Here is a 17,009-nt window from a genome sequence, read left to right as displayed (position 1 = left end):
ATTTGTGTGGGTCAGGGACTCTATAGTACCTGTCTGGTTTTCTGGGAGCAGGACGAAGGGTGTCAGGAGTCAAGCTGGATTCGAGGAAAACACCCTCCACATCATCCAGGACTGGGGGGATGGCTAAGGGTCTGTGTTGTGGAAGATCTAGGAATTCCCTGAGTCTCTTTTTAGACTGAGGGTAGTCCTGACTCTCCCACTGGAAATTCTCCCTTAAGGTATGCAGGGTTTTTACAAAGGAAAAATCCTCTGGGGGAGAGGCTGAAGGAATGGAATCCTCTGCATCAGAATCCTCATAAGTGGAGAGGGGTTGCATGTCTTCATATTCAGATGCATCAGATTCATCTGTCTCTTGTTCAGACAAAACTATAGGGGCCAGATCTCTTTTCCTTTTGGAGGGGGTAGCTTGGCTTGCCCAGATCAGCATGATAAGGTCTTCCACCATTTTAAGCATTTGAGACTGAGGCAAGGTAGCAGGCGCCTGAGAGTGGGTCGTTGGTCTCTTGGGTGTGATTCTTACCCTGGGCCTAAGAAACTCGTTGGTTTTAGAAAGAACGTTAGTCTCGAAAGAAGATGTTAGTTTGTGTTGAGATTCGGTAGTGCAAAGAACTTCCTTGGAAGCCGGTGCCTGCTCAGTGACTCTGGACCCATCCAAGGTTGAGACGACCGCAGGATCCTTAGTTGAAGAAGAGTTTTGCGGCATATTGGACTCTGAAAGGGTCACGGTAGCGGCCTGCAAATCAACAGAAGCGGACATCAGGGGCTGTAAAAGCACCTCACTGAGTACCGGAGAACTGATGACTAGCTTAACGGAAGCATCGTTGGTAGGTTTGGACCTGTGCAGTCTGTCTGTCTTTATCTTTACGTTTTTTTCGGAAGATCTGCTGTCGGATGGATTACTGAAGCCATATCGGAATTCGAGCACTGTAAGGGCCCAATGACGGATAGTTCTGGCGTTGAACAAAGCACAGAAGCGACGAGGGATGTAGTGGTCTGGGCCTAAAAAAGTGACACAGTTGGAGTGGAAGTCTCGGTGTGGTATTTGTTTTCCACAGGCGAGACAATTATTAACTTTTTCTGACATCGGTTAGTGTAAGAAAAAATGATCCTTAAAGGGGTACTTAGCTTTAGAAGAATTCAACTTGAATTCGGTAGACGAAAACTTAGGTAGCGGGCGACTGGCACTTGTGTGAACTGCTTCTGCTTCAGGCTCCATGGCAAGAAATACTGATGTAATGGCGTTGGCTGCCTTACTTTGTACTACTGACGACTTGATGTCAGTCCTCAAGCGACAGCAACTGATGCAGAAATACTAAGTCTCTGGAATCCGGCCGAGGGCTACCCTGGCAGGGATAACCCAAATGTGATGACTGCAACAGTGAAACACGAAGAACATAGGCTCTGCTTTAAAATGAGAGTGAAGTGGGAGGGAAAGACAGCACAGCAGAAAGGAGGGAGAGGAAGCTAGGAAGGAATAAGGACAAGGTCATGCAGAACAGTGAATTCAGGAAATCAGAAAATAGGGAGAGGAATTAAATACAGAGGATAACTGTTGAAAGAAAGTGTGTGGAAAGTAGCAAAGAGGCAAGAAGGCAGTATGAAGCTAATGTGAGAGAGGTAATGAAGCTTTAATGGAGGCAAGAAGACATATGGAGGTAACAGGGAAAGAAGGTAACAACGAATGTAAGGAAAGGAAGGAGTATGAAAGGTAAAATCAGATGGTCATAAAGAAAGATGTGGGTATATGTCATCTGGTGAAAGGTTAGAAGGAGAAGGTATGGACAATGGGAAGAAAATATGGACTAACAGAGCAGACATCAAGAGGCATGTAAAGGCAGTAGGGTCATTGGGTTGCTCAGCAACACAAGAAGGCAAAAGAAAATAAATGATAGTGAAGCATACAAGGGTGGGACAACCAAGAAGCTGGCCATTGATAAGAGAAGATTTGTTATGGCAATCCTGCGACACAGGGTATTTAAGAATAATAGGGTAGGCAACGATGCAATATATGGTATGCAAGGAATGATGGGAGGTTGAACAAAAAATAAATGTCTTTCAGATTCTATCATTAGGGGTCACCACAGGGGATCACCGGTCTGCAAACTAATTGGTGATGGAGGTTTTACTGTGTCGAGTTGCCAGCTTGGCACACAACCTTCTCAGAAGGCACACACACCTACTGCATGTCTTTAAAACTCATTTCACCGCATTAACAAGGTGAAAATATGAAGAGAGAGGTGGGGCAGCTGAGGTATGAAAGGCAGGCAAAGAGCCCACTGTCAGCTTCCTAGCAGTAAACCAGTTAGAGGTAAAAGGGAGAACTAATATACTGATGCTATTTACAGCTTGCCTGATGCAAAAGACAGGCACGATAACCTTAAGGGCAAGATTAAGGGATGAGCAAGAAAGTAAAGGGCAGTTATGATGAAAGATTTCAATCTGCCTAAGGCAGATTAGACTATTCTGCCATGCAAACATAGGCAAAGACAGGCTAACGAAAATATTCCACACAGAAGGGTTCAAAAGGTAGATAAATGTTGAAAGAAGGAAAGAAGAATACTAGATCTAGTTCTGTGTGTTTACAATCAAGGGCCCAACAGGAAAACAGTGATCATGCAACAGTTTGATTTACCCCCCAAAAAAGAGAACAGTTTGTCCTACCTGGGACAAGGGGGTGATCAGGAAAAGACAGAAGAGTTGACGGACACAGGTCATGGGATATGGTGGGAACGTATGAATACAGGAGCTCTGAAACGTACATTAATGAGAGCTACTTGGGAGAAAAATGAGAGAAAAGACTGTGGAGGGTTGTAATGGCAGAGAAAGGAAGAAAATCAGTAAGTTTCACTAGAATGCAATAATAGTTGTAAGAAGAAGAAAAAGTAGAAGAAATAAAGGGAATACACACAGAAGGGGAAGGACCAGTGGGAGAGCTACAGCGAGTCTAGAAACAAGAATGCAAAGTATACAGGAGAAAGGAAAGAATGGAGAGAAAACTGGTGTCAGATACTAAAGGACAATTAAAAAAAATAAATACAAAACAAAAAAAAAAAAAACACTTTAAAAAGAAAAAAGAAGCATGGAGGGAAGTGGGTGAACTGACCTGGGAAATTCAGAAGGATGAAGGGATCAAGAACCAGGACAGAATTTTAAATGAATATTTCTCATTGCTGTTCACCAAGGAAATGAAGGCAGAATCTAAGTTTGAGCGGTACAACCAAAGAAATGGGATGGGTAAATAGATGAGGTGATAATAGCTGAGAAAGACAGGCAGGTAATTAAAGTATTACAGGATGACAAATTCAGAGGCCCGATGGAATCCCTCTCCCAAGATATTCAAAAGCACTGTTGGGACACTAGAACTACTAAGAATTCTTACTTCACACAGGAAATGGGTGATTATGGATTTTTTTTTTTTTTGCATTCTTTTTATTAATTTTCACAACACATTACAAATCATTGCATTCCCCATAGGATACATCCATCAACAATAATCAGAACATCTTCTTCTTCTTCTTTTGGCTTTTCCCAGTTAGGGGTCGCCACAGCAGATCACCTGTCTGTCATGACTGGCAGTGGAGTTTTACGGTGTCGAGTTGCCAGCTCGGCACCCAACCTTCCACAGAAGGCACACACACACACGCATGCACTCACACCTACGGCCAATTTTTTATTGTGTCCAATCCACCTAAAGCATGTCCTTGGGATGTCGGAGGAAACCTACACGACCACAGGGAGGACATGCAGACTCCACACAGATGGCACCCCAGCCGAGGATCGAACCGGAGAACCTCTTGTTGTGAGACGGCAACGCTAACCACTGCACCACTGTGGCAGCCCTAACAATAATCAGAACATCAAAAGGATTAAATCATCTGGCTAGCAAATACATTTCTCTACAAAATAAAAAACATTCAGAACAATCAGAACAGGGAATCCCATAGTCCATATTATAGAGGAAAAGAAAAGAAAGATGAAGAGTACCCTCCACCATACCTCTCAACTGTACAGATTTTCGCAGAATGTCCAAATTTCTGCCTCATATTTTTGGTGTGTTCCTCCTAAAAGCTGTACCTTTCTGGCAAATAGCTGAGGATTGAAGTAATTAAATAATAACAAACATTTGAATTTAAGACTCCACATCCTTCAGAAAATTCATGCTAATGCAAAACCTATTATTCCATCAACCTTTTAAGTTTGTAAGTGCAATATTTAAAATCTGTCCCTATTTGTCTTCCCATCATTTTAGGCTTTGTCCAGATTTTTTACTCTAAGTGGTCGAGAGGTATGCCCTCCACTCCCACTCAACCTCTGTTTACTAGTATGCAGTATTTTAATATCTGGGTAATGGGTAATGCCTTTCTTTGGAGAATTCACACACTGATCAGCACTGTCTCACCTCAAAAACTCTTCTTTTCTCTTTCCTACTTCCTATAAATACCTAAATTACATTGTAAACTCCTTGCTTTCAGAAGTATACTGGCTTGGTATGGCTTCAGGAATTCTGTCCTGTATTCCTTTCGTCTTCATTTTTAAGTTCCCTGTATCTACACATTCCTTCAATATTCCTAATCAAAGAGCACATGCTCTACAGGACCCACATCCTTCTTCTAGCTGGGCACAATCCAATTTTTTATCAAGCCAACCAGAGTTAGCAGCTTTACATTCTTCTTTTATTCTACTAAGGCCTTTTCATCTCTTTTTACTGACCTGTACTCAATACACAAGGCCCATAAATGTATCACTTCCACACAGTCACTTAATTTCAGTGGTGTAAAGCACGACTTATGTCAAATTCAGAACTGCTAATCCTCTACTGTTCCAAACCATTAAAAGCTCTAAAAATTACTTTCACCTTTCCCCATCTATCATTATCTTGTCAGCCTTTTCCATCTTTCCAACCTACTCACAGTCTTTATTTATTTGTTTGGCTTGTTAACCATTTGAGTGCGCTTGTCAGAGGACCCATTTCAGCCACAACCCAGGCCAATTAGGCTACACAATACAATACAGTACAACACAATAACATACAATGGACTATGACCCTGTAATATACAAGAATGGATATTACTTTAAGTTAGTACAACAATTTGGTCTTTGTGGAATACAAAGATGGAGTCACAGCATGTTAGGATATCCTGTTTACAAATCAACACTGAACACTGTGCAGTAAATTAAGCCAATTTACAGGCAAAAAAAAAAAATTGATATCACTATCAGTACTTCTTGGGCCAAGAGCTAGTCTCTTGACTTGCTGTATTCCTGCCTAATAAAATCATTACAATGGTTTCAACCTATTACACTTCTTTGGAATTAATTATACTGATTTAGAATTTTGATGTCTCTAGTACTAAGCTCATCCTGGTAAAAGGTGGTGTAACAAATGAATGGCTGAGGTATTAAGCTGTTTTAAGTCTGTTCTGATATTACTAAGTATAAGGCTCGAGAAGACAGACTGGGTGGTCTCAAATTTGGGCATTATGAGTTATGAAGATATGGTAATTGACTAATAGGTCAGTGATATGACATGGTTGTGGGAATGAGCTAGCCTGCATCCCAGAGGCACCGGCATTTGTTCAGCTGGATTAGACGGGATTTTAGTCAGTTTTTTAAACAGTTATCCTTGATTGCTAGTGGTATATCATTTCAGAGTGTCAGAGCTAGTTTGCCAAAGGCTTGTTGTGTGGTGACATGCTTAAAAGGAGTTCAATGGTGTTTTATTTCTGTTCTGTGTCTCTGGGACAGTATAGATTTTAATGATGTGCAATATCTTTCATTACGTATCTTGTAAAGTTTGCAAAGCCCTCTAGTGCTCCTTCTTATCTACACCCCTTATGTCTTGCTAAGTACACTTAGTTCTTATTTCCCCTAGTGGTCAAACCTAAAAAAGTACAGTTGTGTACACTCACCATAAATGTAGATGTCCGAGTGTATTCACTGCTGCAGTCATCACATTTGGGTTATCTGCTGGCAGTAGCCCTCAGTCGGCCTGATTATCAAAGTCTTGGGTCCTGCATCGGTTGCTGTCTCATCTTCCATGACGTCAGCTAGTCAGGGGTATAAAGCATGCAGCCGACACCATTACATCAGTTTTTTTTGCCCCAGATGTCAGGTGCCCCCATAATGGAAAGCAATTATATACAAGGTTACACCTCCAACAAAAAAGCAAATACACCAAAAAGCTTTAAGCATAGTAAAAAAAGAACAGAGGTATAGTCAATAGAAGTCAGGGTAACCAGGACTGCAAAAGTGAATACACTCCAACATCTACATTTATGGTAAGTGTACACAACTGTACTATGTTCTTCGTGTTTCACTGTTACAGTCATCACATTTGAGTAGATTCTCAAAGCTAAGGATGGGAGGAGGTAATTAGATAGCATTAGGACCAGCTATAAGGCCCTGCAAAACTTCAGTGGCAAAGTCAGCTCTGGATTTAGAAAAAATTGGCAAGTGGTAATGCTTGGTGAAGGTATGTACAGAACTCCAGGTAGCAGCTTCTAGGATGTCCCTGGTAGGGAGACCTCTGAGAAAGGCTGAAGAGGTAGATGCAGCCCTGGTTGAGTGTGGTCTTATCCCCTGTGGGGTAGGTTTTCCATGGTGCTTATAGCAGAAATGAATGCAATGGCCTATCCACTTAGAAATGGTTTGCTTTGAAATGACCTTCCCCTCTGCCCCTGCAGCAAATGCAACCAGCAGCTGTTCTGATTTCCTGACAGGCTTAGTCCTGTCCAAGTAAAATCTAAGTTGTCTGTGAACATCCAAGGAGTGCAGCATTCGTTCCCCTTTGCTCTGCGGATTAGAAAAGAAGGTTGGCAAATGAATGGACTGATTAAGGGCCACACTGGATATCACCTTGGGCATGAAGGAGGGATTGGTCCTGAGGCACACCCTGTCCGCATGAAACCTGATGAAAGGCTCCACTGCCATGAGAGCCTGTAATTCAGACACCCTTCTTGCTGAAGTGATGGCTAGAAGGAAGGCTGTTTTCCAAGAAAGGAATTTCAACTCTGCATTTGCAGCTGGTTCAAAGGGAGGTAGCGTGAGCTTTTCCAATACAAAGTTAAGGTCCTAGGCAGGAGTAGGGGCTCTCCTGGGTGGTCTTAAGTTTTTGGCCCCTCTGAGGAATTGCTTCAGCGGATGAGAGAATAGGGGTGGCTCTGTACTGTAATGAGCTGAAATGGCTGAGGCATGAATTTTGATGGAAGAAAAGGAAAGGCCCTTGTGAAGCATCTCAGTTAAGTATTGAAGAGTATGAGGTAAATTGGGCACTGCTGTGCCCATCCCCTTAGTTTGGCTCCAGGAACAGAATCTTTTCCATTTTTCAGCGTAGGATATTCTAGTACTAGGCCTCCTTGCCTCCAGAATGACATCCATCACTTGCTTACTGAGGGATGGTAACGGAGAGATCAGGTAATTAGCCAGGCTGCCAGGTTCAGGGTTTGAAGCTGTGGGTGCAGAATCTGGCCCTCCTGCTGGGACAGCAGGGCAGGGGTCTGAGGCAGGTGCCATGGTGCCAGCAGTGACACACTGTGTAAGAGGGGGCACCAGAGTTGGCATGGCCAGTCTGGTGCAATCAGTATTGTCCTTGGTATGTGCTGTTTGATTTTTAGTAGCACTCTGGAGAGGAGAGGCAGAGGGGGAAAGGCATAAACTGATAGGTTTTTCCAGGTGAAGGACAGGGCATCCACTTTCCAAGCTTGTTTGTGGGGAGTCCTTGTGCAGAATTTATCCAATTGGTAGTTCTAGGGGGAGGCAAACGGGTCTATCTCTGGGCTCCCCCATTTGTTTCTCAACATGCTGAATATCTTTAGTTCCAGTTTCCACTCGTGTGGGTCCATGAGATTTCTGCTTAGGTCGTCTGCCAGTGTATTTAGCTTTCCTGGCAGGAATTGAGCCTGCAGGTGCACTTGGTAGTTCAAGGCTGTGTTCCACAGAGCCACGGCTAGTCTGCAGAGAGGGTATGAGTGGGCTCCCCCCTGCTTGTTTATGTACCACATAGTGGTGTTGTCCGTCTTTACCAATAATTGTCCTGGAAGAATGTGTCCTTGAAGGTTGTCAGAGCATTTTGTACAGCTAACATTTCTTTTTGATTGATATGCAGGTGCATTTGACTTGGGTTCCATTTGCCCCGAATGCACTGCCCTGCCAAGTGAGCCCCCCATGCATAGTCTGATGCATCTGTTGTTAGGATTTGGGTGGCAGGGGGTAGAGTGAATGGCAGTCCCTTGTTTTGGTGGCAGGCTTCTGCCCACCAATCTGTAGACAAGGTATGACAGGAATCATTGATTTCCAGATCCTGACAATGTTGACACCATCGGCTTTTTAGATACCATTGTAGTTTCCTCATATGCAGTCTTGCATATGGAATTAGTAGAATGCAAGAGGCCATGAACCCCAGGGCTTGCAATATTTTCCTTGCAGATAGATGGGTCTTTGTGGCCAGTAGTTTGAAGTAGGCTGTCAAATGAACTTGTTTCTCTGGCGTGAGGTAGGCCATCTGGGAAGTTGTATTCAAGCTTGCTCCCAGGAATACAATTTGTTGGCAGGGTACAAGATGTGATTTCTTTTCGTTTATGGTGTACCCCAGAGAAGTTAGCAATTTCTTTACAAATGCCAGATGATTTAATAGTATGTCCTGGCTTTCTGCCTGAATTAGACAATCATCTAGGTATGGGTATATTTGAATATGTCTTTGCCTGCAAAATGAAATGACTGGAGCTAGGCACAATGTGAATATCCTGGGCGCAGTAGATAAGACAAAGGGCAGTGCAGAGAACTGATAGTGCATGTAGCCTGCTCCGAAGCGTAGGTTATCTTCTGCAAGATTCCCTTATTGGGATGTGCAGGTAGGCTTCCTTTAAATCCAGTGTTGCCAACCAGGCATTTTTTTCCTAGCATGGGAAGCAGCTGATGAAGAGTTAGCATCTTGAATTTTGGGATTACCAAAAATGTGTTTAGGATAGACAGGTCCAGGATAGGACGCCAGTAATTGTCTTTTCTGGGTACCAGAAAAAGTCTTGAGTAGAAACCTTGCCCCCATTCTTCTTCTGGGACAGGCTGAATAGCCCTGATACTTAAAAGAGAGAGAACTTGCTTTTGAGCCTCTGCCCACTGATTTGGGGGTAGGTCTGGCCAACCGTTTGGGGTTGGTAAGGAGTGGAAGTGGAATCTGTATCCTTAGGAGACTATATTTAAAACCCATGTGTCCTGGGTAATGAGTTCCCAATTTTTTGCATGTGGGGCAATCTTTCCCCCTAAAGGGACAGTCAGGTTGAGCAGGGCTTGGAAGGTTTAAAGTTAAGTCATTGAGACAGTTTACCATGGGGGGGGGGGTCTTACTACTTCCTGCTTTGGAAGTGGGAGCGCCCCACTGCTTAAGCCTGTGAGTACCTTGTGACTGAAGCCTGGGTGTTCTGCTGGTTCTGGGTTTGGACTGAGAAGGCCTGGAAAGGGCAGGAAAGGACCAATTCTTTGAGGGCCAATGCCTACTAAATCTGGGAGGCTGTACTTGCAGGATATCTTTAACAGTTTGCATAGATTTAGCTTTTTCCTCCATCTTTTTAAGTACTTCTTCTGCTTTGTTGCCAAACAGGCGGTCTTGGTTTAAGGGAGCATCCAGTAATTTAGCTTTAACATGATCTTAACATGATCTGGCAAAGATTGCTCCTTAGGCCAAGCATGCCTTCTAAGTACAGACCCAGTTACAGCAGCCCTGCAAGATGCCTCTAATGAATCAAAACAACATTGCAAAGTATGTTTTCCAACCTGTTCAGCAGAATGCATTAAATCCTGTAATTCTTTATTTTCAGCACAGTCAGGAATCAACATCATGTTCTGTTTAGGCAATCCAATAATATGCTGCTAATACTTTAACATATGAAACTGGCAGTTTAAGGCCCAAATGGCCAAAGTTGCAGAAGTATATACCTTCTTACCCCATCTATCCAGCACCCTGGAATCTCTATCAGAGGGGTAGGATTTTTGGCGGTAGTAGCCTTAATGCCATGTGAAAAAGTCTCAGGATCTGCAGTAGGATTTTTAAAGAGGAACATGTGAGAGTCAGGTACCCTGTAATACCCATCAGGTTTTCTAGGAGCAGAAGGTAAAATGTCAGGGGCCAGGCTAGATTCTGAGAAGGCATCATCTACAATATCCAGTACAGGAGGGATAGCTAAAGGCTTGTGTTGAGGCAGGAGTAAGAATTCTCTAAGCCTCTTTTTGGAGTCACAGTAATCCTGGCTTTCCCAGCAGAAATGCTCCCTAAGAGTATGCAAGGTTTCACCAAAAGAGAAATCCTCTGGAGGGGAAGCAGAGGGAATGGAGTCCTCTGCATCAGAATCCTCATAGGTAGATAAGGGCAAATCCTGGTCATCAGAGAAAACAGAAATTTCAGAATCCTGATCAGTAGATTCAGAAGGAAAATCAGTCCTAGGTCTCTCAGAGGGAGAAGGGTGGCTTCCCCTGATTAGAGTAATAAGATCTTCAGCCATTCTTATCATTTGTTTTTCAGGCATATGGGTCTGACCATGCAGTCTGGGCATCGGTTTTCTGGGCATGGATCGAGTTTTAGGCCTTGAAGAAGAAGATGGCGTTGGTTTAATATGCAAGTCAGTGGGTCTGAATACACCCTCAGAAGCTGGTGTCTGCACAGTGGCTCCGGACCCATCCAAGGTAGAGACATCCGCAGGTTCCACAGTCGAAGAAGCATCTCACGGCATACCGGACTCTAAATGGGTCTCAGTAGAGGCCTGTGAATCTGAAGTAGCGGGTATCAAGGGCTGCGAAAATGCTTCACTGAGTATCGGCGAACTGGCCACTAGCTTAGGAGAAGCGTCGTCAGCAGCTTTAGACCTATGTGGTCTGTCTCTGTCTTTATCTTTGCATTTTTTCAGAATGTCGGTATTCAGGTGGCTTACCGAAGCCATTTCTGGATAATTGAACTGAGTACCAAAATATTTAGATGCGAAAATGAACCGACGACGAATAGTACGAGGTTTGAATAAGGCACAAAACCGACAGCGAGGTACGTCGTGGTCTGGGCCTAGGCAAGGAATGCAGTACAAATGAAAATCTTTATGAGATATTTGCTTTCCACAAGAAATACAATTGTTAACTTTTACTGACATTGGTTTAGAGCAAGAAAAAGGATCCCCAATGGGGTACTTAGCTTAGTTGAAGACTTCGGATCTGAAACTTGAAAACGAAAATTTCAGGAATCAGCCAACCAGCACTTGCGAACTGCTTCTGCTTCGGGCACCGCACGGCAAGAAAGACTGATGTAATGGTGTCGGCTGCATGCTTTATACCCCTGACTACCTGACGTCATGGAAGATGAGACAGCAACCGACGCGGGACCCAAGACTTTGAAAATCAGGCTGACTGAGGGCTACTTAAAAGCAGATAACCCAAATGTGATGACTGCAACAGTGAAACACGAAGAACATCTACCCTCTCATCCCCTATCCTACTAAATATCATTTTTCTTTTTTTTTTGGTCCATTTCCTCTGCCTCCATCTTTTTTCTTTATGTTCAAATAATTCAACTGCCAAGATCCTGGAAGATGAAACTCAGCTTGTAAATCTTCAAATGGCATCTATTCACACCATTTTCTAGAAAACTGATTTACATCTGTCATCCTCTGTGTCCTCTACTTACCCAGACTCTAAAAATACTTTTCACCTCAAACTTCCACCTTGGCGTTTTGTTCCATAAGTGATTCCATGTGTCCTCTATGTGATGCCACAGGATCCTCTGTCTCCTGATCAAATGAACTGATCCTAGGAGATTGGAAGCAAGATGTGGTGGTGCCCATCTAAAAAAGGTAGAACAAAAAGCAACCTAGAGAAATACGAGCCAGCAATTCTATTAGTGCAGTAAGTCAGAAAGGAGATTGTGACATCAAGGCTTACAAGGTTCCTGACGCAGCTTAGTGAATTGCAGCACCACAGATTCACAGAATAAAAGACTGTGTCAGAGTAAAATTATGTACTCCTACAACTGTGATTAGTTGGGAAATGCACACAAGTGACTCTCTGAACGTGATTGACCTGGACTTTAGCAAAGCGTTTGACTCTCTGTCAAGGAGTAGATATAGTTAGTAAACTGTAGGTGGGTGGTGAAATGGTTAGGCAGTAATGGTGACGGAGGAACTATCAGGGAGCTGAAAAGGTGACAAGTGGTATCTCACAGGGATTAGTCCCTGCCACAGAAGCTAAAAGTATGTAAATGTGTCTGTCTCTTAATTTCATATAAGGTAAAGAAAATTTGGTCTATATTAGTTTGCCAAAAGATTTTTCCAGCAAACACCTATTAATCGACACATAATCAGTGAATATCACTTCTGCGATTAGTGGAATTTTCCCAGGGCAATGAAACAATTACCCCGCAGCACAACTGAACCCACAACTAACTAAATCAAACCCAGCCAAGTGGGGGGCTTTGCCCTAACAGCTCCAACTATATATACCAACTCTGAGATTGCACTATAGTGGGGAAAAGGGCAAAGTTGTGTAGTTGGCCAACTACTTCATTGCCCAGGGAAAATTCTGTGAAGCGCAGAAGTGATTTTCGCTGATTATGTGTCGATGAATGGGTGTTTGCTGAAAATATCTTTCAGTGAACTAATACAGGCCCAAGAAAACTGACTCAGTATCACTGCAGATGTCATCACGATCATGATGTATCACCACAATCATGACAGTTATCTGAGAGGAATGTAAGCCTGGTAATGGACCTGGTCTGAGACGTAGCAACATCACTTTATCCCTCCAGAGAGCACAGTGATATACCAGAAAATTATAACCTAGGAGTGCATCAACTGTTTGCAACAAGAAAGACTAATCGCAAAAAGCAAAAATAGAAGAGAAGATGGGCTGTATTTTTTATTATTTTAAAAATAATAAAAAAACCACACCAGCTGTAAAACCATGCCTCACTCTACCCCAATCCCTTCCCCAATAAAACACCTCTTGAAACGGCCACCGTACTAAACAATTACTTCATTGACTCTATCCATAAACTAATCCCTCCAGACACTAACCAGTCACAACCCCTCACCTCCTCCACCACCTGCCTTCACTCAGCCTTCTCCCTGAAACCTGTTTCCACTGCTTATATAAAATCCCTTTTCCAGAAACTTAAACCTTGTTCTCCTTTCTTCGACAAGCTACCCTACGAGTTTCTCAAACTTGCAGCCAGAACTATAGCATATCCCATTTCAATCCTAATTAACTGCTCCATCAAAGAATCCTCTGTTCCAGAAATTTGGAAATCCTTTTACACTATTCCATTTCATAAAGGAGGCAACTCCCTAGACCCTTGCAATTTCTGACCTATAGCCAACCTCTCCCCTCGCTCAAAAATTCTAGAGAAATGCATTCACATATGACCTCTTAAATAGCTACTCCAGGAAAACCTCCTCTCACCCTCTCAACATGGATTTAGGCCCCACCACAGCACGTCAACAGCCCTTCTATCCTTCACCCAGTCCACAGCAGAGGCAAGAGATAACAAACTGGTGTCATGCCTATTCCTCGACCTCTTCAAGGCATTCAACACCATCTCCCACCCTAAGCTTCTTACTAAACTAACTGGACTCAATCTATCTGCTTCCTCTATTCTCTGGTTTATTAGTTATCTCAATAACAGACAGCAGTCTGTTAGATGCCAATCCTCCTGCTCTCATTTCTTACCTATCCAAGCTGGAGTAACCAAAGGATCCATTCTAGGCCCCTTCACCTTTAATACTTTTACTAACAATCTACGCTCTGCCTGCTGCACCTCATCGCTGATCCAGTATGCCAATGATTCTACTCTTATTACACTCTCTGATAACCCTACCGACATTCACTGTCTCGTAAAGACTGCTTTCAACACCACTGAACACTGGTTAACAAATGACCAACATCCTCAACCCAAAGAAAACTAAACCTCTTCTTTTCCTTCCAAAAAGTTCATGTCTAACCTAAAAACTTCCTTCAGTCTCTCTTCACTAGACAACATCATCATCCATGCTGACTCCCATACCAAACTTCTAGGAGTTGCAACTGACTAACTGAAATTTGACCTTAATATCCAATAATCTATTAAAAAGACTAATCAAAAACTCGGTCTTTTACATAGAAACAAAAAATTCTTATCCATCCCCTCAAGACTTCACTAGCTCAAGCTTACCTCCTCCCCTGTCTACGTTATGCTTCCCCTATACTTATCCACCTCCAAACAAATCTTTTAACGAAACTTGAACGAACTTATAACCAGATAGCCAAATTTGCTGGTAACTTCCCTTACAAATTCCATCACTGCTTTGCCCTTAAACAACCACAATGGCTTGAATTTCCAAAACTACTCCAACTTTCCCAGATTACACATTCTCTACTCTACTCTACAAACCTGCAGACTGTCCCTCCCTGTCTACCCTCCTATCCCCATACAAACCTTCATGGTCTCTTTGCAGCACTGACCAACAGCTACTTGACATCTACTGGCCTAATAAAACAATATGCAAATTATTTTATAAATGCTGTATATCTCAAACTTGGAACAAAGTCCTTAACCAGTACACGTTCTATCCAATCTTCCATTCATTTCAAAAGAGAACTTAAGATCTACCTTGCAAACTCTCTCTCCTGTAGCTGTCATCACCCTACGTAACCTTCTCTCACTCATGTTAAACAATTCTACTCTCTTACTTTAATATAACTTCCACAAACACCAGCGCTGTGGTACCTTAGATGTGCCGCTGAGCATTACCATATCCAAATCTCATCTTATGTCTTTTCTTTGCTACTATACTCCTTACCCCCCTTCTCATAACTGCTGCTTTATTCTACTCTCTAGACTCTCCTAAACTGTAACTTGCTAACCCTCTATTTAATACTTCCTCTTCCTCTCTACCATCTTCTTTTTTCTTTTTCAATATTTTAATGACTTTTTTTTTTCTGATGACCTATTCTAAAATTGGAATTTATCATTTTTAGCCATTTTTTTTTTGCTGAAGTTTTACACTTTGTTAATATTCCATTTTTTCATGATTATTTGTTGCTTTTGTACTCATAGTCTCTGATTTGGCATGAATGTATGCAGTTATGTAACCAAATTTCACATTGCTGCTTATTGTACACTTTGTTACTTGTTTCTTTTTGTGGAGCTTTTCTCCTCGGGTCTCCACTGAGAATGGGCCGCTGACCCAGCTGGACTAACCCGGTTAACAAAAGACAAATAAATAAATTACAAAGTGACTGAGCACTTTTGCCCAAAACACGAACGGGCATCGAGTCACCATTCCATAAAAAACATACCCTTAAATACAATAAGCTAAGCAACTGACAATCAATTAATTAACACAACAGTGTCATTTAAAGACATGTACACTCATCTTCAACCTTTGCTGATTGAATCAATGATCCTAACAAACCCTCTTCAAAACTTTATTTACTTACTTTAAGTGAATCTAAAACATCTATTACTCAACATTTTCCAATTTATTTGATAATTTTTATCCAGCTAAACTTTCATAGTGCTCTGCTTTAACATTGCAGCAATGCGAATCCATTCATTTAAACCATTCAATCTCAATTGCCACTTTGCCTCTCTAACTTCTACCTCTACTTTAACGTTACCACTCCTTTCATTATGATCCACCTTATCTATTATAAAAAATAAAAATCTCTTAAAATTAACACATGCTGTACTATGTGTATACAAGCCACTACTAGATTTTCTGTTTTTGATGTCCCTAATATGTTCTACAATTCTATCCTTTAGTCTCCATATACCTTTCCCCACATATCCTGGGCACACTGTACAGTTAGCCACATATACAACATTTTTGGTGTTAAAACTACAGCATCCCAGACACTGAAGGGCCCTTTTTATAACAGATAAGGTGGAATATAATGAAAGGGGTGGTAACGTTAAAGTAGAGGTAGACGTTAGAGAGACGAAATAAAAAAAATATACTCCATGTCAATACTACACTGCAGCCATGAAATATTTCCTATCTAGAGACACAAGTAAACTTTCAAATCCTCATGTTCCAAATCACAGCGAACAGCTAAGTGCTGTCAAAAAACACTAGCGCCTTAAATAAATGAACCGACTTACTTGAACTGAGCACCAGAATCTATGAGGTAGACTTCATTCACAGTCAGAGCTCTGTTGGTTTCCACAGATGGACTAGATTAAAAGAAAAACAAGAGAAATACATGCTTATTAAGTTTTAAGAATGCTTTTTATTTCTTTCAGTTTATCTGTCAGTCAGTACACTGGGCAGACTACAACAAATACTTCTTATCAGTGTGTGAGAGTGTGAGTGTGAGTGTGAGTGTGAGTGTGAGTGTGAGTGTGAGTGTGTGTGTGTGTGTGTGTGTGTGTGTGTGTGTGTGTGTGTGTGTACGGTTTGCTAGTTAAGGGAATAGAACAGTCAGTCCAAGGCACATCATCTGAAGACAAAAGAAACACACAAACGCATACATATGTATAGGACTACACAGCATAATTCAGCAGGTATATATATTTTTTGTCAGTGTGTGCATTAATAAGCTCATTGAAGAATTAGCATAATTCAGTAACTTAGTTAAACATTAATTGCTCTGTCTTTCATTTTCGGTGTGAATGTACAGCATCCTTTTAATAAAAGGCAGCACTACAAAGGATGGTTGATATGTAATTAAAGCAGACACAAATACAAATTAAGCAGTCTTTAGCTACACAGACAAAGCTGACCACTGTCCCTGAAACATTTACTTATCAGACAAATAGAACTGTTAGGATTCATACATGGTGAAGCTACAATTTCTGAATCTAAGATAAAATATATCCTATCACAGAATTTCCAAGTAATACCTTACACCTCCTGTAATGGAGGCCCATGGGATATATGTAAATGAACCCTTAAGAATATCAAGTGTTGCAGCTACATGGCTTCTGAATGTCCATGACTTTTTACTTTTTTTTTTTTTTTTTTTTACATTTTTAGTCTTTATGGATTCATTCAGGCCAATAA

General features: G+C 41.9%; 1 protein-coding gene across 1 annotated transcript in view; it reads right to left on the bottom strand.

Moving 5' to 3' along the window:
* XPNPEP1 (X-prolyl aminopeptidase 1) overlaps positions 1-17,009 on the bottom strand; it is a 1,046,907-nt gene that overhangs the window by 339,642 nt on the left and 690,256 nt on the right. Inside the window, exon 13 of the mRNA XM_044055946.1 lies at positions 16,109-16,180. Coding sequence (XP_043911881.1) covers positions 16,109-16,180 — 72 coding nt within the window. The remainder of the gene's footprint in view (positions 1-16,108; positions 16,181-17,009) is intronic.

Source organism: Protopterus annectens, chromosome 14.part0 (genome assembly GCF_019279795.1).
Source record: "Protopterus annectens isolate FY-2018-M chromosome 14.part0, PAN1.0, whole genome shotgun sequence".
In the NCBI taxonomy this organism is placed as follows: domain Eukaryota; kingdom Metazoa; phylum Chordata; order Ceratodontiformes; family Protopteridae; genus Protopterus; species Protopterus annectens.
Note: the sequence above shows the minus strand (reverse complement) of the source record. Positions and strands in the feature narration are given on the sequence as shown.